Source organism: Helicoverpa zea, chromosome 2 (assembly GCF_022581195.2).
Source record: "Helicoverpa zea isolate HzStark_Cry1AcR chromosome 2, ilHelZeax1.1, whole genome shotgun sequence".
Lineage (NCBI taxonomy): Eukaryota > Metazoa > Arthropoda > Insecta > Lepidoptera > Noctuidae > Helicoverpa > Helicoverpa zea.
In genome coordinates, this window is record NC_061453.1 from 9,383,808 (window position 1) to 9,411,500 (window position 27,693).

General features: G+C 41.0%; 1 protein-coding gene across 2 annotated transcripts; it reads left to right on the forward strand.

The window, feature by feature from the left end:
- The first annotated feature begins 1,574 nt into the window (after positions 1-1,574).
- Positions 1,575-26,767, forward strand: LOC124638288 (GTPase-activating protein). Of its 2 annotated transcripts, none has more exons than XM_047175224.1 (15): positions 1,575-2,168; positions 12,925-13,045; positions 17,282-18,086; positions 18,172-18,287; positions 18,400-18,592; positions 18,757-18,905; positions 19,484-19,700; positions 20,295-20,498; positions 20,859-21,002; positions 21,397-21,491; positions 21,804-21,914; positions 22,234-22,370; positions 22,806-22,947; positions 23,358-23,560; positions 23,672-26,767. In XM_047175224.1, the coding sequence occupies exons 1-15, from the start codon at positions 2,084-2,086 to the stop codon at positions 25,057-25,059; spliced, it is 4,110 nt and encodes a 1,369-aa protein (XP_047031180.1). In that variant the 5' UTR covers positions 1,575-2,083; the 3' UTR covers positions 25,060-26,767. The 2 variants fall into 2 exon arrangements, with proteins under 2 accessions (XP_047031180.1, XP_047031188.1); XM_047175232.1 differs by lacking the exon at positions 1,575-2,168 and adding an exon at positions 7,819-7,900.
- Positions 26,768-27,693: the final 926 nt, after the last annotated feature.

The following is a 27,693-nucleotide window of genomic DNA, read 5'->3' on the forward strand; positions in this document are numbered from 1 at the left end:
CCGCTCTATGAAGTTTTGAGGGATCATCTCCCATTCCTCTTCTATGGCAGTTTTTGACTCCTGCATCGTCTGGGCAACTGGCTGACGAGCCCTAACACGTCTTTTTAGCTCGTCCCACATGTGCTCAATGGGGTTCATGTCTGGGCTTCTGGCTGACCAGTCCATAACTGTGATATTCACATCCCGAAGATATTCCCTGACGATGCCGGCCGCATGGGTTCTTGCATTATCATGCATAAAAAGAAAATTTGGGCCCACATAGTCCGCGTATGGTACCACGTGAGGTCCTAAGCACTCACGAATGTACCTTTCAGCATTTAATGTTGGCAGCCGTGGTCCTGTAACAACCTCAAGTTGAGTTTTGCCGCTCGCGGATATACCACCCCAGACAGTCCTTGAGCCACCGCCATAAGCAACCCTCTCTTCAAAGCAGCTTTGTGCGAAACGCTCTCCCTTACGTCGGTAGACCTTCTTCCTTCCATCATTGCCAGGTAACACAATTTTAGACTCATCAGAAAAGAGTACACGGCTCCAATCTTGCTGTGTCCAATTTAAATGACTGCGTGCGAAATGAAGGCGCGCTGTTCGGTGGGCTCGCGTTAGTTTGGGCCCATTAACTGGCTTGTGTGGTACCATATCGCATTCTTTTAACCTTCTCCGAACATTTCGAGCGCTCACAGATACTCCGTGGAAGTCGCGAAGTTGTTTTTGTATCTCAATGGAGGTAAGGTGACGATTTCTCAAGCTGGTCGTCACGATGAATCGATCCTGCCTTTCAGTTGTGACCCGAGATCGTGGCCTTCCTTGGCGACGAACAAAGCCGCCAGTCTCTAGGTACCTCCGATAAACATTTCGGACCGCAGATCGACTTAAATTAAGTTGAGCACTCACGTTTCTTTGGCTGTGTCCGGCCTGAATAAGTGCCACAGCTTGGGCGGCGACTTCAGGTGAAGCATCCATAGATTATTGATAGAACCTCACCTTAATGTGAAGAATAAGTAATGTTTGTTGCAAAACCAAAGATATCAATCACTTTTTCAAGAGTTAAATTCAAGTAAACCAATAAAACCAAGTTTTCTTAGTAATCGATTGTTTGATATCAACAAGCAGGCTCCAAATTGTCTCTTGTTTCTTTAATTAAATTCTGTATTTGAAATTCAAAAAAGACTATTGAATGAAATTGTGAATGTGCAAGGTTCAAAACTGCATAAAAACCTTTTGCTCGACCTAATGTAAAAATTAAGCTAGGACCAAACGAAACTGAAAATACAAGGTGGGCCAATAGATGTGTCCAGAAGTGTATATTTTTTTACATTCATAACAAAAAATGTTCTATATTTAACGGGCTATCTAGCCATATAGGTCTCGTTCGTGGTGGACATTTGGACCGGAATCGCCCATTGTCCTTTAATATCAAAAAGAAAAATAGTATTGCCAGTTAACAGTAGATGGAGTATAGACTATACTCCGTTTATATTTTTATTTTATCTGTGCAGTTTTCTAAGGAAACACGAAGAGGCATATATTTCTATCTCTTTCTTGAAATTAGGGACAAGCTACGAACGAGCGAAAGAAGCAAACTTGGAAGTTGGAACTGGTTGGAACGAATTCATCCGTGGCCGCGCAGGCGCAACGTTGAACGTCTTGATGTGACGTAATTGCCCATTCATAGTTTTTATTCATTGAGAAATGAAGTTTTCAAAACATTTTCATGATCATGTTGTGTTGAATAGAAACAATGGTTCGAAATGTGAGCTAAGTGTTTTTGTTAATTAAAACCAAATCAAGAAAGGGATTATTATGTTGAACTAAGTGCGTTCATTCATTGATAGAAAAGTGTTCACTGTGTTCAGTGCATGTATTGAGCACATGCGCAATGCAATCGTAATTTTATTTGGTTTATTGTGTGTTACAAATGTATATACAAAACATCGTCGAAAATGTGGATTCTTAGAGTGAACTTTGTGTACGGATTTCAATTACCTAGCTAATTCGAGAACAGGCTCAAGTAGACCATTACGACACTCCGGAAGTGGCGGGACAAGCCGGCCGAACGGGCTCGTTCCGAAAGAGATAACAGCGGATGAAAGAGATAAACAGTTATGGATTTAACATGGCGGACGATATGCGTAAAGTGCGAGTTGAAGAAAGATTGAAAATAAAGATCGGTACGTATTGTTTTGATTTCATTTTTACTGCTTACTCATTGTAATTGTTTCATCGTTACTTTATAAAATAATATCTCACTTTAACACCTGCCAATTGTAAAGAAAATTATTGTTGTCATTATGGTGAACAGGTGGTACCCAAGAAATCTTTAATATTCTGAGCCAGATGTGAATGAATTTAACAGTATGAGTAAAATACGCGATAGTTACAAGTGTACATCATTCTACGGATGTGATCTATTTCACTATTATTAATGAATGTATCTCTTTGTTTTCCTCCTGTGCTGTTTTGACAGTTCACACAAACTTTATGAATGAATTTGATGAATCGCTGTGAATACAATGAATATCGTGCCTAGATCATATTAGATTAGATATGATTACGTTCTCTCATTATTAATTCATCATAAATGAACTTGATGCTACATATAGCCGCCTGTTCTTTCTATTCCGCAAATACTTGCACTTTTTTATAAATGTAGGTTGATAGCTTGTTTCAGTACTTTGCTTGTTCAATGAAAGTTTGTAGCACAGAAACACATACAGGTGAATTAATTTTATTTCTTTAATATTTTATCCTAATACCAATTATTATGAACTAAGTTTCAAAAAGTTTACTTATAATATCAACTGCAATTTTTTACTGAGAAAATAATAATATGTAAATTACAACATCTTTAAGACTAGGGTGAAATTGTTACGGGAGCGAATTCAAGTATCAGCACTTAATAAAAATACTCAAAAAAGTTACAGAATTGATTTGTACAATTTTATAAAATAAATTAAAACCATCTCATATTTTATACATTTATGTTAATAGTCAATGAAGTATCAATAAAAAAAGGAATAAAAAAAGTCGTGGTGGCCTAGTGGGTAAAGGACCAACCTCTCAAGTATGAGGGCGCGGGTTCGATCCCAGGTCAGGCAAGTACCAATGCAACTTTTCTAAGTTTGTATGTACTTTCTAAGTATATCTTAGACACCACTGACTGTGTTTCGGATGGCACATTAAACTGTAGGTCCCGGCTGTCATTGAACATCCTTGGCAGTCGTTACAGGTAGTCAGAAGCCAGTAAATCTGACACCAGTCTAACCAAGGGGTATCGGGTTGCCCAGGTAACTGGGTTGAGGAGGTCAGATAGGCAGTCGCTTCTTGTAAAGCACTGGTACTCAGCTGAATCTGGTTAGACTGGAAGCCGACCCCAACATGATTGGGAAAAAGGCTCGGAGGATGATGTTAATAGTCAATGAAGCATTTCATGATCATTGTAAACTTTAGAAAAGGTTGTTAGAAGTTTTACAAACCTTCATACAGAAAATAAGTGTTGCTGGAAAGTTAGTTGAACTGTCCATATCTTGTTTCCTAGCTGGCTTGGGGCCTAGCATTTGTAAATTTTGATGTTCGTGAAGTGCTGTTTTGCAGGCACGTTTGAGTCTAGTTGACCACATTACTCGGTTAAGAAAAAATTATACTGTTAAAAAAAGTAGTTTCCTTTTTGTTGATTTGTAGTTAGTTATATAAACAAAATAATGAATTAAATTGTTCAATCAGTAACTTTTCTTAAACAAGGTAAGGCAAAATTAATCTGCGAAATAACTTATATGGGCTATTCCTTTTTATTAGCAGCTCTTTTCTTAATATTTGTGATGTCTAATATTTTAAATAAAACAGTAGGTTTGTATTTGATGCTTTTATTTAAATACTGCTTTTTAAATTGACATCAAAATAGGAAATACCATGCACAAAGAGACAGACTTTCAGCATTTTCGTCCGAGTGCAGGGGATATCTCAGTATGCGAACAAAGCTGTTGGCTGTTGGAATCGTGTTACTATATGATTGCGATTTTGAATAGAAACTTCATAGATGCATTTATACTGCACAGTTGGATTACGTGTGTTATAATAATGCATTTCCATATGTAGGCACAGAATGTACTATATGATTGATTTGTGCCGGCGCGCGGTGGCGGCGCGGGCGCATAAATCTACGATAACACGAAGTGTGTCTGTCACGATAAGGGTGCAGTATGCCTTCCGGGGCGCGACCCACCGACGCTTTCGCTTCTGTGTTGCTTTGTCATATTATTATAATATTCCTTGGTTAACTTTCATTAGAGTATTTAAATGAGCCTTCCAATTTAGTATTTCAGAACTTTTCTTCATTACTATCTGCATAGTAATTAAAGCTTCAATTTCTCTTTGTTAATCCTCCAATAGCAGTTCTGTTAAAGAGGTTTCTTAAGAAATAAGCCTTTGTACTTTTGTTCTCGTTTTACTATTTTCTTATTGTGTTTACAAATTAAATATATGTATACTGTGGATGCTTTTAAAAGCTTACTACATACATACAAATGTTATATAAGTAAACTTCCCATCTTACATAATACACATCAATCATCAAGTGGTGGAGGTTCTCTCCTCTTGTAACTATGTCTGCTAGCTAAGGGTTGATACTGGAAATATAAAGAGTCTTTGTCCATCTTATTTAAGTATTTCATTTTAGGTGCCATAAAGGCCAGATTCTCTGAAGCGTGCCTGTAAGAGAAAGTAAAACATACATAAAACATAATGTGTGTAATAGAAATCTGATCTGAAACCCTCCTTGTTCCGAGTAAAAAGAAAAATTAATTATTAACAAATGGCAGCATTATGCAAATCTATTAAATTAACATGGGGAAATTCTTTTGGTATTGGTTCAACCGTTTAAGAATTATTGTGCCATACAGACAGATATAAGCCGAACCCCGACATAGTTGGGAAAAAAGCTTGGAGGATGGAAGAGACAGACAGATATTCTGGTCAAACTTACACAATCCTTCTTTCTGAATGTATAAAAGAATATAAAGAAACCTGTCTTATCCATTTGATGCAGGTGAGCACTCGATGAAACCCTTTCCTACATAAATACAATCCAGAAATGATCTGTATCACAGTAGTATTAATCTAAAACGTAGAGATACTAAAATCATACCTATCTTATTTCAATATGATTTTGTTCATGACTGCACACTAGGGCAAGCGTGTCTGCTTCATAATAGGCTTTGCTTATGGCAACTTCCGCCATGCGTGCGGCTGGGGCTTAACCAATGAGCCATCATACACCTTTGTTCATACCAACACTTACCGAACCCAAAAGGGCAAGAGTGCTAATTAAATCCTATCATATGTTATGCGTGATGTGATTCACTTATGGGCTACCTGCGCCTTTAAGGCCTGTCGTTATTTTCACTTTTAGTGTTTGTTGCAGCTCTTGAACTTCTATATAATATAAACTTAGTTTTAGTACAATGCTGCATTAACATGTGAATGTGAGTCAGGCGTATACATCAGTACATAATACATATTGTGTCTTATTTCTTGGGTACACAGAGATTTCTGATTAGCAGTGCATACTGCACTTTGCTGTTAGTAGCTTGTCTGACAGAAGGGAGTGGCAATTCTTCGGAGTTATGTATATTTTTTTTATTACCCTTGGTGATATTATTTGACACCAATATTTGTAAAATGGATAGTGTTTGTATAATGTATGTCTTTTAGGTTCATAAATTAATCCTTAACATTGTAGGGAAATATGTACTAGCAACCATTTTCTGCAAAACGCCTAGCGTGCGTACTTTAGAACGGTAAATCAATTTACTATAATAAATGTGAAAAGTTCCGCCAAGAAGTAACCTCTCAAAACTTACTAGGCACATACTTACCATTTTAATATTAATTAAAAGAAACACGTATATGATATGAGTTATAATTACTACTAATGGTAATGAGGTACTTAGAACTAAAAGATAAGATTGAAACACATTGATTAAATAATGTAGTGTAGGAAATAGTTACCCTGATTTGAGTTTAAGTTCTTAAAGCGGATAACACTGTAGGTAGGCCCAATGTAATATTAATGAATGGATTTCGAGAGTCAGCGTCACGGCCTATATCGTAACATACCTAGTCAAATCATACAGTGCAATAATTATAAGGATTCTTAGTACAAACAAATCAGAGACGCCTCGAGTCGCGACGCGATAGCGGCACTTGCGTCGAGTATCGCTCATACCTTGTACAATGTACGTCCTATACATACATTACCTAGTTATTTGGAATTTAACAAACGCTCTAGTGAGGGGCGAGCGGCGCGGCGCGGCGGCGGCAGTAACGGCGAGAAGACGTCTCGCAGTGAATGGGGCAAACCAAGCGTTTTCCATTCAATGTAGCCATTCATGGAAACCCGTCGATCCGTTAATGAAAAACGCGCCCGTTTATCGTCATTGTTATCGCCGTCACTAGCTCTGCGGAGCATCGCATGTGACTGCCGCTACACTGGCTAATATCATAACTTTCATTCAGTCATCAGCACATGTTGTACCTAACTATCAAGGATTATGAATAATGATAAGATTATTTTTTTATGATAGTGAATTGTTGTAGGTAACACATTCTACACTGTTTTGAATTTGTATGTAAATGGTACGCGAAATAAAATCTGTAACACTCGTACTCCCCATGCCTACATATCTTATATAATGTTCATAAATTGTCTATCCCCGTGCTATCCTTATTTATAATAATATTTTTATGATCATACTTGTATGATTGTATCTCTATCCTGTAAAAAAAACAGAGTTAAAAGTTGAGAAAACGCGACATCCCCTTTTGGTAGGTTTGCAGAACTCTAGTCTGCAATAGACAAAATATTATTTTAATACCCACCTACATAGAAGCGGGCTTTATCTAAGGTCATTGCTCCTTATATATTTAGTACCATATATTAGTAGTACTCACTAGTGAATTCTCAAGTAGTGCAGTCTAGTCGCCAGAATCTCGATTTACGCACTTAGAAGCTGTTACGTGGAGGAGTTCTCTTCAATTTGAGGACTGATTCTATACTGATCGCAATTTTTGTACATAAGCCTTCAAGATATATAGTATCTGTTTTCACCAGAATCTTAGCTTGGTTGATGGCCAGTTCGTATTATGCCTCGCGTCCCTAGGGAACTTCGTTCAGCACCCGCATAAAAAGTAGCTTATGTGTTATTCAGGCACTATATTACCGTAGGAGTGTATACGTGCTAGTATACAAGGACTATAAAAAATATTTTACTGATAGAAATAACGTTAAAATGGTTTCTCCAATGGGTTGGCGTTTTTGCAAAGACTGCGTTCTAATTCGCAACCCACCTGTAGCGATTGTATCCTAGGCGACGTGGGTGAACCTCTTGGGTAGCTGGATATTACGCTGACGACGTAGGTTTCGTCCCACGTGCTCAAGTAGATATTTGAGTTGATTAAAAGGTACGAATCCACTACGCCAAAGTACTTGAAGGTTCTAAATAGGTTTGGTGTTTGGAGAGTGTCGAACTGTCACATTTGATCTCTAACTGCAGCCACCTGATAAATCGTATTCCATTATCGATTGCAGCTTTATACGGCATGGTCTTATAGGAGCGACATATCGATGTCTTTTAATAACTTTGATATAGTGGTAGGTCCTTTTTTTATAAAACTAAGGCATTCTTTTATCTGTAGAAACGCAAGGCGTATCCACGCTGTGACCTTGTTATTTTCCGGTAATACTTAAAACGATATCGAAATCGATTACTTTGTTAGTGCAACGGTTCCCATGCGCTCTGGCAACAAGCTGAAGTAAAATACTCTCGATTTCGAAACAATTGCACTACGCGTACGAGCGTGTGGAAACATCTTAATGATCGCCATTGTGGCTGTGGCTAAATAGCTGGTGCGTATTCGTTTCCTCAGTGGCTGATGGCGCTATTCAAAGGATCCCGTTTCTCTCCCACGATCCAGTTTAGTGGCGTGTGTTACTGTCATGTTGATGATGATGACGGTCGTTTTTGCATCAGCAATTATGTACAGTTTGTTGTGAGTTTCTCTGGCACTACAATTACGAATTTGTGAGAGTTGCAGGAAGGTCTTTCCTTTGTTTAACGGTCCTCACTATCGCAGCGTGCCTCAATTTACAACAATTACGTGCAATGGTTTAATTGACCAATTTGTTTAAGAAAAAACAACATGAAAGTACTCTCTATGAAACTTTGTGACGGGTGTATGTAGGTACACTTATGTACCAAATACAATGATTATTATCGGTTTCCTTATCGTTATAACGAATGTTAAATAATAAGTGCAGTGCCTATCACTGCCGCACAATATCAGTATCGGTCACGGCCATTACACGTATTTGTTATTTCCTCAGATCAGGAAATTGCTTTCAAAACATTATTCGCCAATATTATCTACGATTGACAAAAAATAGTAAGTAGCAATGCCCATCGAATTTGTTTACGTTTACTATTTATTTATTAATAAATTAGATTTGAGTCATGAATATAATTTATTTATTAAGGCTTATGGGCGGCAGGGGAATAAGTTCTTCGTCACGACTATTACACCACTAGATCATTAATCATTTAAATCTTCTTAGCTGTATGATCTCCATGAAAATATTATTTTACAGATTTATGAAACTGTTATATCTGTCTCGTAGTCAAGTTTCTTTAGACTCAACTGCCAGGAATGGTCCTTCCTTTTCAAATCTTTGATCCATTTACAGGTTTGGAATGGCATAGCTAGTATCATATCTTTAATTAAATACTTTTTACTGGTTTTTATTGGTTACTAACTTATACTAAAGTTTCGTCATGGTGCTCTCATACAAACGCTCCATTCATAATAGGTACTCTACTTGTATTGTCTACGCGGCTAAGGAAAACGGTGAGAATATATCTAGTTCTTACGATCTGGTATGCAACCGTGCATCGCATTATAAAACGAATTCATGAATTACAGACAACATTGATTTTATCTCCAATCAATATTTACAAATGAGCTGAAAATCAATGATACGGGAAAAGCGACAATAACGAACTGTTGATAAGAAGTTTTTTGTATTCGAAAGCTTAGTAGAACATGAAAATGTCAAACAGGTTTGGTTTGCAGGTACGCGTCAGGGCAGTAGTTACTTATGGGCCGATGGTCGCCTCACCTTGTCTTTCCGTATTTAGCGATAACCGACGAGGTCGCAATCGCAATAAGTTGCGCAACCGTAATGGTCTTTCCATCTTTAGGATGTCATTATTTCAGACATTAATCCCCAAGAACAACTTTTTCTTAAAGAAAAGCATACCTACAAAGATCTGAATTGAGAGCCTCTTTTTTGGGAAGACAAAAGCGTTCTTAAAATATTTTAGTTTCGGCTACAAACATTAGGATCGACATTACTGTGTTGGTGTCCTACAGTAAATTACTGTTGTGTGGTAACTGTCTGTTATTCAAAAGAATAAACACATACATATAAAAAATCATTCATATAAAGACAATATTAATGGAGATCATTCAAGTCTCGAACATTTTGTACCCAAAAATGAAAGTGCCGGCCAGAGAAAAAAAATAGTAGATTCTCGTAGAGAATAATGCCCTGAAGATTTTTTACTATTACAAGAATCGCCTACAATTAACCCCCAGGCTGCTACTGGACTTTGAAAGTACAAAAAAATCCCACAATGTTTGAACATCACATTACGGCCCCAAACTGGAGGAGGCAGGCGCTGCTTTCAAGCAACTCCTGCCCAACCTGAGAGGCCTAAAACCTTTTTTTTTTTTCTTTAATGGGAAATCATCAAATGTACCCTCCCGCTATAGGTTAGCAGCGTGAATGGGAGACTCTTACTGACTAAAACCCATCATGTTCCTTCTTAAGCCCTTTATGTACCAGGGCCATGGTATGTAAATCTTTCGAACAATCCCGCAGCCCCGGCAGGCCTTGGCCCTGGGAGGCCCTGCTGGGGTTTTGCTGACGAGAGAGTAAAAATATCGCAGAACGAGAATAATATCCTGAAGAATTTTTACTTTTATAAGGAATGTCTTCGTTTAACCCTTAGACTGCTATTTGAGTTTAAAATGTGCTTACCGTGAATAAAAAACCGAAATCGAAGTAATTCCAGTAATCGAACCGAAGTGAATGTTACGGGAAAACTGACCGAACATCTACGATTACTCCTCCTGTTATACCGATGAGGCTCTTACTGATTTAAACCCGTATACCCAAACCAGCGGTAACTCTTTCGGACAATCCCACACCCCAGCAGGTTTTGGCCATGGTGGGCCCCACTGGTGTTTTTGCTGACTCTCTGAGGAAGGCATTGAACAACGCTCGCCGCCGACACGGGCCTTTTGTCTCCAAAGAGGCGGTGGGACGATGAGAGAGCCACCCGAAACTCACCGCCCACAGACCCACGCCTACGGGGGCCAGGAGTCGTTCGAAATCCGACGTCCGTGGTATCTTCCACGTCCACCGCAGCGGCTGGGATGAGAGGCGCGAGCTCTCAGTTGTTCTACCGCCTCTAGCATAAATGATCCGCAAAAGGAGACGATAGCATCCCATTCCCACCTGGCCCTATAGTTTCGGGTGGCTCATTGTCCCTCTGTCTACTTGGAAACAACCACCTTGGGCCCTGCAGCAAACCCTGCCGGAGCTGCGGGATTGTCCGAAAGAGTTACCGCAGCCCTGATTCATGGTCAGAAGGAACATGATGGGTTGAAATCAGTAAGTCTCCTCGGTGTAGCATAGGGAGGGGGTAATCGTAGACATTCAGTTATTAAATAATAAAAAAAATACTATAGACGTTACTTCTCGTAACATTCCAGTATAGATTTTTTATTCACGGTACGCACACTTTAAACTCAAATAGCAGTCTAAGGGTTAAACGAAGACATTCCTTAAAAAAGTAAAAATCTTCAGGATATTATTCTCGTTGAGAATCTGCGATATTTTTACTCTGGCGTCAGCAAAACCCCACCAGGGCCCTCCAGGGCCAAGGCCTGCCGGGGCTGCGGGATTGTTCGAAAGAGTTACCGTGGCCCTGGTATATAAAGTAGTAGTAAGAGTCTCACAGTCCCTCATGCTGCTAACCTACAGCGGCAGGGGTCATTTGATGATTTCCCATCAAAGAAAAAAAAAAGAAGAAAGCGTTTGGGCCCCTCAGGTTGGGCAGGAATTGCTTGAAGGCAGCGCCTGCCTCCTCCAGTTTGGGGCCGTAATGTGATGTTCAAACATTGTGGGATTTTTTTGTACTTTCAAAGTCCAGTAGCAGCCTGGGGGTTAATTGTAGACGATTCTTGTAATAGTAAAAAATCTTCAGGGCATTATTTTCTACGAGAATCTACTATTTTTTTTCTCTGGCCGGCACTTTCAGTTTTGGGTACGAAATGAATGATCTCCTTTCATGTGTCAATGTCAATGTAATGAAACTAGAACCACAAGATCGGCCACAGCTCCGTCTTAATTCAATATATATATATTTTTTTAAATTTATTTTCATTAAAAGCACTACTTGCTACTCATCCCACTTGTCATTGGGAGAATCGTCGAATTGACATCGACACGGATTGTACATATACAAAAATAGAATAGAATAGAAACTCTTGTTGGTTTCAAAGTTACATTATGCAATGCGCCCTGATTGCAGAACATCTTTAAAAAAAAAACTAGAAAGCCGCATTACTATAATCATTGAAATTGAAACTACCCAAGGTCTTACTTCGTAAGCTCAAATAAATAAGTAGGTAATTAGATGCAAACTATGGCAACAGCCAGTGGCGGATTAGGAGTATCCGAGGCCCTAAGCACAGAGCCTGTGTAGACCCTCTATTACTTAAATGGAAATGGAAGGTTGAAAAAATTGACCGAGCGAAGCGAGCGTGATGCCTATGTAGTTTCAAATGCGCGAGCGAAGCGAGCGCGAAATTTTTTTCGGACTCGTACGGAAGTAATATTTATCCCAAACGTTCTTAATTTTTTGTTTGTTGACAAATGCAAAAACGAAAGCACATAGTTCCTGAAAACGCGAGCGAAGCGAGCGCGAAATTTTAATTATTTTTAAGACTCAGAACCAAAATTACGTACAATGTAGCCCAAACGTACTTAACTTTTTATTTGTTGACAAATGTAAAAACGAGGACATATAGTTTCTGAATACGCGAGCGAAGCGAGCGGGAAATCTTGATTATGTTTTAAGACTCAGAACTAAAATTTCGTAAAAGGGCTACATTTCAAACCTTCATTTCTTTCTGTTGAACAAGTAAGATGGATAACATAAGATCGATAACAACGTCCGCGGACTTAACCGGTGGTCCGCGGACCACTTGGAATGCCTCCAGGCACCACCAGTCCACCACCACCATGACCATTGATCTAAAGCATCCAAAATTTTTGGATATGTTTGTTATATTGCACTCGTAGTTACAGCGTGAGTTCCCAACGAGTGTACAATAGCGACTTCGGAACGCTATCGTTGCCTATTAATTCTTTGCCCAACGATGAGTAGAAACCGAAAAAAAAATTGTATAACAACTGCACAAATGAAAAAAAAATCACTGCGATCGTACAACAATCAACAGCACTGCGACCAATCAAGTTTAGAGCCGGGGGTGTATGAAGGGTCACTCCCGAACTGCTCGCGCCTTGTGATTTCGGATATATTGTGGATGAATCTCGATAAAATGTAGGTATAAAATGAAACGCCAGCAGAGGATGGAGGCCCCTGGAGAACAGGGGCCCCAAGCACGTGCTTGTTGTGCTTATCCGTTAATCCGCCACTGGCAACAGCATATTATTTAGCGTATCTGCGTTGGTTCACCAGTTTTCCCATGAATGTGTGACCGGAGCAATCTGTTCTTACGCATTTTTAATATTAGTTAAAATTCTCGTAACGTGGTTGTCATGGTATTTGGCAATTGTTTCAGGTGAAGCTAAAAACTTGCCAGGTCGCAGCCATGGGGCGGCATGCCACCGTGACATATACTGCGTGCTGTCGCTGGACCAAGAGGAGATATTTCGCACGTCCACCATGGAGAGAACTCTCAAGTAAGTAAATTTTTTACATTGATGATAGCATGACATTTAGGAATTACACATTTTTTTCGATGTGCTGAATTCGAGAAAGGTTCTTTGGCTGTTTTATGCAATTTTCAAATCAAATCACTAGAAATATCCACGTCCATTTTAGTGGTGTTTATTAGGTATACCTACATATATTTTTATGAACGACATACTTATCTAGTTCCGGATTTAGTAGATACCGTTTGCCCTTGATAACCGTTACGATTTTGAATGTGTCCCTTCAGAGTTGTACAAAACTCAAGCGCTCCAGAATTGATATAAATAACGGATCCTTTGTCCGGTGTCCGGTCTCGCTTCCGGCGTTATCGTGTGGGAACCGTTTACCAACATTTAGGGAGAGCAAACAATTAATGGGTCAAGGTTTCTACTCTATACATAAAGCGTTTTAAGTGGCAGATACGTTTTATTGAAGTAATTAACGCACGTTGTACTACGCCCGTACAAATATGTTTTTGTACACGCGTACCTGAAATTCCAGGATGTAATGATCCTGTTACTTTATTGTTCAACCTGTATTTGAAAGAAGACAATGTCTATGTTAATAGTCAGGCATTGAACATAATGGAAGGTACGAATGTACAATGTAACTTTCTTGCAAACATTAATGTATCGTCACGTATGTGTGCAAGCGCACACTCCTAATCTCTTCCATAAGATGTGTATTACTTCCGGCGCTCACACTAACATGTGTCACTGGAGAATCATCTAATATAAGGCTGCACTAGTTTTTGGAAATCTAATTCATTTCCTTAAAAAGAGAAAAAGCTCTATGGATACTGAAAGTGAACTTGCTTCTACATTTATGTGACAAAACGAAAATCCTCTAAACACGCCGTCATACCTATTGAAACGTAAAGTCATCAATTAAACATAAGCAACAATTAATTCATCGTTGCGGTGTGCTTATGACGGCGCGTATAATTCGGGGGAGGCGCTATTGTGCTGTAAGGGAGGGCGGCACTGCGGCGCGCCACGTCCCGGATGCGCTTCCGGTGCGCGTGCGCCGACGCGAAACGTCCCTTCCGCTTCACCCCCTTGCCATTCGGTTTTTAGAATTAATAAAAGACAACCGCACCGGCAGCAACGATTTTAATTGCTGCTGGTTATGCTACTCTCGATTAGTTATGGGAACGGCTTATTCACGGACAAATACGACAACTAACCATAATATGCAAACAGGTTAGATAAGTGCGCTATGAATATTGCTCTATTTACCACTTTGGTATCATGTTGTCGTTAATTTAACGCTATCTATGGATTCAAAACGAATATAGAACGGAAATGGATCATAAGATTAATTCAATTCCAATGAACAATTAAAGAAGCCAAACCTGAAGTGTGCGATATGATTACACCTCGTCCGGTGAAGTAGAAAATGTCTACATGTTTCATTGTTTATCTGTAACGATAGTCTGTTTTGCTTGTTAATGAACGGAAGCGATAATGATTTTGTGACCCTAGAGGTGAGGCCACAGTGGACTGGCGGATATCGAAGGAAATGTCACGTCACTCGTCGAGTTAATTTAATGGGTTCTTTGTCTCGCGATACCTTATCACTGCACTTACTATGTGCCTCTGTCCAAACTATCTGTGCCTCACTAACTATGTACTGATAAAATGGTTGCCTACAATATTAGTGGGTTGTACATGTTTTATGTCTGGACTCTAATGCGTGAATAAATTTCTGATGCTAACTAAATGAAGAAAGAAAGTATTTGTTAATTTGATTGCTGTAAATATCCAAAAATACCCTTCCAAATATGTATTCCATCTTTCAATATAAACTAAGCAATAAAAGTCCTATGAATAGTGTTTCCGAATTTGTAAATCATACGACTAACACTAAAGCACTTCTAAGTCTTAATAATTTAAGACTTAGAAGTGCTTTAGGCGTGAGACAGTCGTAAAAATTGACGCAAAACGGAAGCTTTTAAGTGATAAATTGTTCCCGGAACATCGCGGCACGTAAAATGATCATCGCCTGCGCCTGAGCAGTTCCCGGCGAGTGGCGGCAGTCTTAAGTGCATTGCTCTGGTTTCTCACATGTGCTATTTTGTGCCGCCAGATAGCATACACTTATAGTCTCGTAGTTTATTGAAAAATTTGGACCAGTGCAAAATACATATACTGAACGCTTTTATTGTGAATTAATGGTTGTAGCTTTCTTGTAGGACGCCAGTGCGCAGACACTAGACACTGATTGACGGCTAAGATTAACAATAGCAATTTGACTAAAATAAACTACGTCATGCTACATTGAGTATGTGTTCATACTTAATCTATTCAGTGTATTAAAATTGGAGGCGTTAAGTATGTGTAATAGTATGGTAATAGTGAGCTTGGGTCGACCCCGCTCAGCTGGTGCGGTTCCGCCTCCGGTTTATAAATACTGCGCCGGCGCCGGATGCGCCTGCGAGCCTGCCACTGACTCGTTACTGCGAGCTTCTTATACCTACGTACACTCCAAACGAGTCAATAAACCCCTTTATTTAGTTATTATCGTGTTTTACAAATAGCTACACGTAATGTTCGCTTGGTAAATAAAGCTATTGTTTTTAAATTAGGGATACCGGGACTATTTACACACATCACGTTTCCTATACAATAAGGGATAATTGGGTGACGGTTTATTTTTAGAATGCAGCTGAAAATAAAACCTTACCTATAAACATTAGTTGCATTTTCTTCTTGTCTCTTCAATAACTCTAAGTTTATAAATAACCGAGGCACACTTTCCAGCGTGTTTACTGTTTATTATTAGGCTGTGAGATACAGATTTCATGGGGAATGTCAAACTTTCTCCTTTGAACAAGACAATCCCACGCATGCGTCACTGCAGCGTAGGTACCCGACATTATGTCATGAATCCATCGGTGTACAATGAGCATGAACACGCTAGCGAATTGTATAACTTATACTATGCCCGCTACTTTATCTTATTAGATTGCTTACTGCTTTTCCGGGATTGCATATTCAAATCATAATTACGCTGTATTACACAGCTATACTAAGGCCTTTTTGATATAACTGTAAGACTTTCAAAGTCATAGAAGTGGAACTGATGAGATTCTCAAAAGAAGTACTTACTTACACTTCATGACTTTAGACTTTGACCGTAATATCATCGATACACTGCCAGTATTAATTTTTATTTGAATCTGTGCAGTTGTTCTGTTCCTTGCTGTTTCCGTCAAATATTATAGGCTCAATTCTAAATGGGTGCTAATTAAACAGGCTTCTTTTTAATGTCATTATTCGCCCCCAAAAATGTATGTCAGCCACAATTAATAAAGCGTCGAGCATCTTAATAATACTATTTTAGCCACTTGTTATCTTCCACTCTAAATACAACTCAGCATGATGGTTATTTTTTTGCATCTAAATTTGTAGCATGCATTCTAACAGTAAACTTCTTAAATACTATTAAATGACATCATAAAATATATTATACAGCTTCTAATTTTTTAACTCGTACTGAGTTTTTTGTTTAAAATATAACACATCCCATATAATTGACCCAGCATAGAACTAAGCATGCAACATGCAGCAAGCATGGCTTCTGTCACGGCTCCGGCGCTGCGGGGCTCCGGCGGTCCCATGCGAGCTTATCGTCGCAGATGGTTTTCACGCTCACCACCGCAGCTTCGGCTTGCTGGCCGGCTCCGCCGGCCAGCCTCAGCCGCGGCGGCGAGCGCTGAAACTACCTGCGCCTCAGCTCGCAGACCGCCTCGCCCCTCCGCGCTTACGCGGTTTTGAATTTACAATAATAAGTTACAATAATTGATGATCTTTTATTGAAGCTTTCTAGTAGTTGGCGTTGTAAAAAACACGAATTAGTTTATTAGAGGCTATGCCATTTTCCCGTTGCTTAGTTATAAAATTAGAAGTTTAATCATGTGTCCAATAAATAATTTTGTGGCTAGATTTATAATTTCCCATTCTAAATAACCTAATTGAAATGACAAACTATACATAAGTTCAGAAACTCATTCACTTACCTGTGGGTGGTAAAGCCGATAATCATGCAAGACGGGCACCCCACGCGTCTACAAGTAGGCTGCAACCCGGCTCCGAATAATCGCACAGTCGAATATTTGATAACGATTGTTCGGTGTACTTAATATTTAGCCCACCTATTAGAAATTCCTATACTCCTCCAGTAATACCTATGTTTATTTGAAACCTGTTTGTTTGTTTCAGTCCATTCTTCGGCGAAGAGTTCCAATTCGAGGTGCCTCGACGATTTAGATACCTTTCCATATACGTGTTCGATCGTGACAAGCATCTCAAACAAGACAAAGTGCTCGGTAAAGTGGCAATCAAGCGAGAAGACTTGCACAGGTACAACAATAAAGACCATTGGTTCGCGTTGCGACCGGTCGACGCAGACTCAGAGGTGCAAGGGAAGGCGTATATCGAGCTCACACTCGAAGACTCCAGAAAAAGGTTACGAATGGAACCGAAGCCGCCCGACCCTGACCCCGCTGCTGACAACTGTTCCACAAAATCGAAAGGGAATAACCTTGTAAGATTATCTGAATATTGTAAGGAAAGTATGAGGTTCGGCTCTTGCTCGAGTTCCACTAGCAAGAAGCTGTTAAGTGCGGTTGCGACGGAGCCATCTCTGTCGCTATCGCGTTCGGAGAGTTTAAAAGATCGGGCACAGTGGGCGGCTAGGACGAAGCCTCCCATGCATGCTATGCCTGAGTCAGACGCCTCCCCCACACCCACCGCCGCTGACTACTGGTCAGACCCCGAGAGGCACTGCGCAGCGCGAGTAGGCCACGACACCCTACGCCTCCGAGTGCTGGAGTGCTCGGAGCTCACCACCAAGAACGGACAGTGTGACCCGTTTGCTCTCGTCACGTTATTGTATTCCAACGGGCGAAGAGTTGAAAAACGTACGAAACCCAAAAAGAAGACTGTAAATCCACAATTTGACGAAATATTTTGTTTTGATCTCGTAATGGACGCTGACCCGAAAGACAAAGATGGATCACAAACGGTAAGGATAGCGCATTTTTAATTCAAAATTAATCTAATGACAAAAAATGCTTAGTAGTTACTCTATGTAATCATTATTATTTCAGGCGGGTGTGGCCTGTGAAGCCAGAGTGTCGGTGTGGCATGACGCTGCGACGCCAATCTTCCTCGGCGAGGTTCGTCTACAACTGCGACAACCCTCGCCGACACCTTTACGTGCATGGTAAGAGAATTGCCCATTGCTCCGTGAAGACTTCTTGCTCGCCAAGACAACACTTATCTACCTATCTACCATCAATATTCCATATTATATTCTTAATGTATGGTATTGTCAGGTTCTTCCTAACGTCCCGCGCGGGTGGAGCCCTATCCCGCGGTGCGACGCCGCCAGGCACGCGGCTATCGGCCGCAGGCAGCGCCACATTAGGCTCCCTACGGTTGCTTCTACAGTACACAGTCGACCACGTCTTCCCTCTGCAACACTATCGAGCACTCGAGGAGTTATTTTTACGGAGTGTCCATCAGAAGGTACGTTCATTTACCTAACAAGCAGGGCTCACAGTCTTGGGGGCCCCAATAAATCCATTTTCTCTAGCATGTAAAGAAACTTAACGACTCTTGGTTTAACGGGGCCCCAACAATTTGTCCAATGGTACAGAGCAGTAAATAACCCAATTTTATTGTAATTTCAGCCCATTACAGCATCGGCGGTGTACATATTGGGAGAGATAGTGTCGAGCAAGACAGATGCGGCGCAACCCTTAGTAAGACTATTCACTCATCATGATCTCATTGTGCCCATTGTCAAGGAGCTCGCAGACGCCGAGATTTCTGCTCTCACGTGAGTATCTTTTCTAAGAATGTTTTTGTTTAAACAGGAGAAAGAAATACAGGCAAAAATGCAAGAATGGTCACTTTATTTGCTGTTTAGATTTCATGGGAACCTCGAGAATAATTTGTATTTTCTGTGGCTTTTGTATTGCAGTATTTTAGATAGCGAGGTAAAACTTATAGATACTAAATAAATTGTGTCGAAATAGATACTTACATAATTTAGGGCACACGTATTATGTTAAATTACTATCAGTTTGCAGTCCTCATCATAATAATTGATTGTAAACAGCGTCCGGTGTATGAGTAAGCATCTACGTCATAGTTACACATAATTATCTGTTATCATCTTAGCGCTGGTTATATCCGTTAGGTATTGGGATGAAAGTTGAAAACTACTGTGACGTTGTAACGAAACAAAATCAAATTATTTCACTTTTCGAGTTTAGTTTTAAATAAAAAATGTAGACTATCAAAAAAAGTTGTTAGAAATAATGTTTATGTTTTAAATTTAAAAAAAAAGGATATAAATATATAAATATGATATATAAAAAATAACATTTAAAATAACGACCTAATCTCTTCCAGCGACGCGACAACAATATTCCGAGGCAACACGTTAGTGTCCAAGATGATGGACGAAGCGATGCGGTTGAGCGGAGCCTCGTACTTACGCGCGGTACTGCGACCCACGCTGGCGGCCGTGCTCGCCGAGCGCCGGCCCTGTGAGATCGACCCCGCGAGGGTTAAACCTTCCGCCGCTGTCACTGGCAACCTCGCTAACTTGAAGGACTATGTGGAACGGGTAAGTTTTGTATTAACCTCTTGTTTTTTAGCGTTTTGAGTAAAAATAAAGAATCAAGAAGTTACTCAATGCTCAATTCTTTATTATATAGCATTCTATATGTTATACAGATGCTGTGCACTGTGCACCCAGATAAAATAGTAGCCTATAGACCTCCAGCAATTAAATATATAATTATTAAATTCTAGTTTACAGAAGATCAGCTTGAGACTCTACATACTGTTGCAATCTATTTTTATTAATATATTAATACTCGAGCACTTCAAAGCCGTGGGAAACCACTAGTGACACATAGATTATTGAGTCACTATTACTCATGTTTTCAATAGGGAATTCAGGCCTATTAAAATACACACTAAGAGTACGAGACGTCATCATATTATATCACTAGCTTCCGCCACCGGTTTTACCCGCTACTCCCGGTCGCCATTTCCCGGAGGACTTTTGAGCCTGTAGCCTTCCTCGAAAATGGGCTATCTAACACTGAAAATTTATTTTTTCTTTCAAATAAAATTTTCTGAGATTAGTGCGTTCAAACAAAAAACTCCTCAGCTTTGTAATATTTGTATAAATACAATGTTCAATTTCCACCAGGTATTCGCAGCCATAACATCATCATACGCAATGTGTCCGGCGGCGATGTGTCGCCTGTTCGACGCGCTGCGGCAGTGCGCGGCGCGACATTTCCCGCGCAACGCTGAAGTGCGATACTCTGTGGTGTCCGGCTTCATCTTCCTGCGGTTCTTCGCGCCCGCTATACTTGGACCCAGGCTCTTTGATCTCACTACTGAGCAAATTGTGAGTAATAATTGTTTGTATGTATTTTAAGCCATATACGGTCACAGGGAGATGAATTATCGTCATGCCCTTTGTCAGAGACATTGGAGTAATGTTTTCTTCCTTGACGTCATCTCACAAGTAACGGCATAGGGTGATAACCATTAAGCGTTTCTTTAGTTGTTCCTGCTGCTACCGGCGTGTCAATAATTTTCATAAAATATGTTTGTCCACATCACATGCACATACCATGAGTTTCCACATTTACTTGGTGCTTCGTTCAAACAATTCTTTTATCATCCGCGGTTAAGCTGCATACAACCTTAGCAAACATTCTGACGATACATCCAAATAAAAACTCATGGACTCCCCACATTCCAGGACCCACAAACAAACCGTACGCTGACGCTGATCTCGAAGACGATCCAGTCTCTGGGCAACCTGGTGAGCAGCCGGTCGGCGCAGCAGGTCTGCAAGGAGGAGTACATGGCGGAGCTGTACCGCAGCTTCTGCACGCCAAGACATGTACGTTGTTATTTATTTTTGTTACAGCCTTTTTATTGACCTACTAATGGGCACAGGCCTCCTCTCACACGGAAAAGGATTGAGCGATAATCACCACACTTGCTCCATGCGGGTTGGTGATTTCAGACTATAAAGTCCAGGTCTTCTCGAGGTGTTCTTTATTTACAAAATTCTACTTCTATAGATTTTTAGTCATAAAAAAAATGTGCAATATGCCATCTAAAGGTATACAATCTTGATGTGTTGCCGCATTTTACTTTTTGACCGAGTTTTAAACATAAGATTTTTTGATTTAGCAAAATGCCTTCTCAAATAGAGTATAGGTTTTCTATAAAATTTGCACGATTGTCATATCACTATCGCTAGCTAATATTGAATTATATAAAATTCACAGGTGCAAGCAATAAAGCAGTTTCTAGAAATAATCTCCACAAGCACAGACACACAGAACAACAATGTACAAGAAACGCCTGTACTGCTGAAAGAGGGGTGAGTTATAGTCTTCTATATAAACAGTTTTTATATCTGGTCTTCTGTATAGGGATACCGAATCTTGTCTGTGAAATGACTTCTGAAAATACTATCTATAAGATACGATGTCATGATCTAATGTGTTAAAAAAAAACCTTAAAAATTAGTTCTGCCAATTAAACAATATTTTTTTGTTTATGCATTCTTGGATTAGATTGGGGTAAGTTAAATTAATTTTACTCTTGGTATTTGATGACAGAAAATGAAGAGAAATTATGTTAAACTGGTTGGTGAATAAATAATTATAACATTGTTTTTTATTTTTTGCAGAACTATGATCAAGCGGTCAGAGGGAGTGCGAGCGGGCGCGGGATCGCCGCGTCGACGGTGGACTCGCGCCGCGCATGCGTACGCCAAGCGAAGACACTTCAGGCTTACCAGGTAAGACAGTTCACCCGTTGTCATGTAAAAACAGTTTATGAAATGATTTTAAATATTTTTTTAGAGGGGTATCAAAGGGAAGTTTGACTGCTGTGTGTGTCTGTCTGTGTATGTGCTTGTGTGTCAGTCTGTGATAGTTCCCGGTAGCTCTTAAACGGCTGATGCGATTTTTTTAACACTTAGAACGTTCATCATGATTGTGATATGTCAACTTCAACTACAATCAATCTTATTTATATTTTGTAGTGTATGAAAATTTAAATTCTCACATTAAATAAATGGTGTGAGTATGTATAATCAACTTGCTTGCAATTTCCAGTGGCGAGTTGTCGTGGTCGCGGTGCGGCGGCCGGGCGGCGGCGCAGCGGCTGGCGCTGTCGGGCGTGCTGGCCGTGGCCGCCGTCGACTGCCCGCCCGCCGGAGCCCCGCTCGGGGCCAACAATATCTTCCAAATAGGTATGTAATGCTTATATATTCATTATACCACTGCGCGGTAAAAACCCAGCTGTAGGTAGGAGTCCACTTAAGTTTCGAAGACTTTGAATTAATCCACCATTAAAACTGTAAAGCTAAACTGTTCGTCTTTCGATGTGATATTTGTAAAGCAAAAATTCATCAAAATATTGGTACATCGTAATCAGGTACTCGTGGCTTATGCAGGCACTAGATATATTTTATTTTTTTCGCTTCTGATTCTCTAACATCTTAAGACACTTCGGGGTAGCCTTATTCAATCTGTACCGAATCAAATAACCATAAATCTGGAATATTTATCTCAAATATAATATTCAGACTGGTTTTACTGTCTGGACAATGTTCCGCGCGTAATTTATCAGCTTCTAGCCTTAGTTTATCACGGTACATATAAATCATGTGTTTATATTCTTCCAGTGCACCGCGACCGCGTGCTGTTCGTGCAGGCGTCGAACTGCGTGGAGCGCGCGGAGTGGGTGCGGCTGCTGTCCGCGCTGTGCCGCCACGAGCCCGCCACGCCGCCGCACCGCGGCTACTACGCTGACTCTGAGTGGACATGGTCAGTCTTATATGTATACTTGTAATATTGCATAATATGTATCTGTTTTTTTTATCGATGGCAAAAATCATCAAGTGACCCCTCCCGCTGTGGGTTAGCAGCGGTGAGGGAGTGTCAGACTTACTGACAAAAAATCCATCGTGTTTCTTTGTAGGCCTTTTATGTACCACCAGGGTTGCGGTAACTCTTTCGAACAATCCCGTAACCCCGGCGGGGTTTGTTTTTATGACTTGAACAATATTAATGGCATATATTATGTGCATGGATTAATAGGCGACAGCCATGTTATACGTCTATGTATAGTTGGTGGTATAGTTTTTTGGCACAGTTATACTGAGATCAGCCCGTCTGGTTTAGGCTAAAAGAGATGAAAGTATTTGATTTAATTGTGAATGTTTGTGTATGTGCAGCTGCGGTCGCACGGAGGCGGCGGCGGAGGGCTGCGGCGGGCCGGACGGCGCGTACGAGCTGACGGAGCCGGCGGCGCGCGAGGTGCGGCGCGGCGGCGCGGCGCTGGCGCTGCGCCTCGACCCCGCGCGCGACCTGCAGCGCCTGCACGCGCTGCTCGTGGCCCACGCGCCCTGCCTCGACGACCGTCTGCACCGCCCGCAAGGTACGCTCATACACAACAACACTAACCAAACATTACACAATGTGTTTTTTCTTGCTTAACCTCGATTTTCTCCGTATTAATTTACCTCAATTTTATTTTTTGTTTCTTTAGAGGGTACGAGTGTAGAAGAACGCGAAGCGGAGGCTGCAACTTTACGCGAACTGCAAGAGACTATGTTCCACCTCGAACATCGACACCGCATATACAGGCGATCACTCGCCCGAGAGACCAAGTATGGCAGCAAGCAGGCCCCCATCGGAGACGACAACTACCTGCACCTGGCCGGCGCCGCCAGCGGCGTGGACGGAGGCCCCTTCCTGTGGCGGCCGTGGCGCAGCGACACCTCGCCCACTGTCGACCTGGACGGGAAGACGTTGCCCCTGCAGAACTCGCTCGACATCGGCTCAAGCACAGAATCTCTCAAGCTCGCCCGCCACGCCGACGAACGATCCTCCGGCAAGTCCAACAAGTCAACCGGCAGCGGCTACCTTACTATGTCTTGTATAAAGCACGAGCCTTCCGAAGACAGCGACGCCTCAGCCGAAAGACCGGCGCGTCCACCGAAACCGGCTCGACTGTCACCCGCCCGAGCACAGGGCGGCCAGCCCGCGGCCGCCACGTGCGAGTACGTGCACGTGGAGCCGCGCCCGCCCGAACGTCGCGCGCGGCCCGAGCCCGACGCGCCCTACCGCTGCAAGGAGTACGAGCTCATGGCCGACTTCATGAGCCACGCGCGCGCCGACAGCCCGCCCGCCGTGCCTCCGCGCGGACACGCGGCCCGCGCGCGGCCCCCGCCGCGCCCCGACCCCGAGCCGCCCGCGCTCGCCGACGACGCCGCCCGCACCGACAATGTCTCCACCGACGACAGCTTGCTCGACGAGCTGCAACGCGACACCTATTGCGTGCTCAAGGTATGCGAGGATGAGCCGACCGAAGCTCTCATCGCCCCTTCCCCGCCGGAGGAACATCCGGACACTGAACCGTTCTCTCGTGCGTGCGCCCAGCGTAAATCCAATCCCATCAAAAGTCAGACCACCTCGACACGACCGCTCAAGACTTCTAGCTCGACGTCCAATGTCCACGACGCGGGTTCGACGTCGTCGCGTCCGCTAGCTGAGCGGCTGACGCCCTTCTTTTTAAAGAGAAAATCTAAACCGCCAGAAGAAACTCAGACGGCTCCGCGATCTACACGCAAGGAGGAAAATCTCATCGGACGGCTGACGCCCCGCTTCGGCCAGTCCAGACTGTATGGGCGGGGACAGTCTCTGGAACTAGCGCCGCCGGAAGGCCGCACAAAACGCATCGAACGCTCGGCCACGACCGTGAACATCCCGACGAGGCCGATCAACTCGTCGATCGTGGCCAACCTTAAGTTCCTGAGCCTGCACCGGTACGGCGCGCAGGAGCCGGCGCCGGAGGCGGGCGCGGGCGGCGCGGACGCCGACGCGTGGCGCCGCTCGTCGCTGCTGGCCGCCGCCTCCAGCGACATCCGTCTGTAGCCGCCGAGCCGACGCGCCACGGGACTGTACATTTTTAGAATTAGGTTGTATTTATTTCTATATTTTTCGAGATCCTTTTCGTCGACCTGAAGTGTGTGCCTCCTCTAGATATTAGTATATTTCTGGAAGAATGCCGGTACGTTAAGTATAGAATGATATGGTAGCGTTAATGCGTAAATACTCAAAAGGTGCCAAGTGTTGTGCGACTCTTTATGTCCACGTCGAACGAACTCTCATTCCTGTAGCACAATAATATTGTAAAACTCTAAACATTGACATGATTTTTTAATCTTTATTTGATCGGTATCCTATCTAAACTTGAATCTAGCCATACGTCATAGCGTATTTTTATATATATTTTTAAATTGATAAGTGTGGTACTAGTTGTGAAGTGCATGTATTTTCGCAATTTTACATAATATGCGTATTATGCAGTACATTAAAAAAAATGGTGTGTTTCGTTTGATATTTCACGTAATAAACACTGACAAATGTTTCATTTGTCAGATTATGTAAATTACTTCTAAGATAAACTTAGCTAGATCAACATCTTACAGCAGGCAAACATTCAATATGTTCTTCTGCAAAACGAAACACACTGTTATGATATCAGGTACAAGCAATTTTTTGAATATTGTTACAAAGTAACTTTGTAAATAGTTTTTCAATCTGCACACTGTCTCTCCACAAATTGTTACCTATCCAATTAGAGCACTTTGAATGTGTACTTAAGTTGATATTACTGATATCAAAGCCTTGTCATATAATTTACTCATAAAATCTGTTATTGTATTAACATGTCTAAATATTACCTATGTCAAAGTATGGCCTTAATGTTATTTATTCAAGTTATGGCCTTCAGGTTAAACACCATTTACTTAAACTGTGATTCACTTTACAAACTCAGCTCATAAATATGTTAAAATATCGTAATAATATTTTAGTCTGTACATACTATAATATAATTAGTCAATTATAAAACATAAATCAAAAAGCTGTATCGAATATTCGCACAGGAAGTTACAATTAGTTTTATGATTATGTATGTAATAAATTTGGTGAAACAATTAATTTGCCGTTGTACTGCCATGCGTGTTGCTATTGTGATCGTTCTGGTGGCCGACTATTGCTAGGGTCGAGTGCCCTCTCCAGTCTCTAAGGGCCACAGCATGCCTTACACAGTTTAGCTTAAGTGACTGTATATGTGAATTATTTTCTTTAATCACATCAATATAGTATGTAACATGATGGATTTGGGGACAGTTACATTCTTTCAATTCCAATTGTTGACTATTTTGTATTATCTGAAACTTACCGAATTCATATTTTCTTATCTCACACATAATAGTAACAAAATTATGTCTAGTTAACATTAGTAACTTATGAATTAAACTATGCTCTCCTGTTGGTGCTAAATACTTGTTATTTAAATAAAACTAATTTACTTGTACTAAAATGGTAAGTATATTTAAAAGTAGAATAATAATATGTCAAGAGAAACAGTATTTCTTGGCAGTATAACGGCATTGCTACTCGTTTATAACTCAATTGGTATTTTAAGTGCGTTATTGCCTTTTAGAAAATTAATTTACATTTAAGAAGAAATACATAATGTACAAATTAATACGACGTGAAAATATATAATGTTATTTATTTCCACCTATTTTCATTTTGTTAATAAACCACATAAGTTCAAATTTTTGAAGTATTTCTGTCTTTGATTGTACAAGTGTTGCCATCATACCTATTCACAATGATAAATATCATGTCAAGAATTTTTGAGACAAAGCCTCTGCTGCGAATACAAACAATTTACATTAACGTGACGCGACACTTGTTGTATTTGCGCACGTTACGCTCCGAACTGCGCAAAGTTAACCCAAACTAGCAAATATATGGAAAGGCGTACAAACCTATGGGCGTCCTAAACCGCAAACCCAGTCGGCTACTACGCCTTGCCTTAGATTTTCTAGGCTAGGCAAGGCAACACAAATCCCCGACATAGCTTCTCCGATATTTTTGTATAGGACGTAATAAATATGAATTTGTATTATGGCAGTCTTCTAGAGACAAATGTCGCTGTGCATCTATCTATCAGTATGTTGACTTATTTGCGAGAGGCCTATGATAAACAGAGTGTAGTACCTATGACATTTTGCTAAAAAGCTTTGCTATATAGCTTGCCTAGTGCCTCGTCGAGATACTCTAGAAAGTTGATCGGAGCCATTGATGAATCAATATAGCGATGCAAAGTTGGCCGAAGTCAAAGTAACTCTCCATACACGGACTCCTCGTAATCTGCCTGCTTATCCTCGGCCAATTTTGTTCAGAATATACGAAGTCAAAGCGGAGCTCTTTTGCGTTTTTAGGTTTTACTGGAAAATTTGATTTACCGTAGTTCAAGATTTTACAGTAAAATATATACGCTGACAAATTGAGAACCTTTTTTTAAGTAGGTTATTAATCTGTGATTAATAGATTGAAAAAGATTATCTGTATTTTCTGCTTACCAGTGTCGCCTGTTTTGGGTAAAATTTCCGATTTATGTGGAATTGAGAATAAATAGCGGGGCGAGCGCTGAACTGACAAAAATAAGGAACTCAAAACCAAACTGAAAATGTGGAAAAGAAAAGA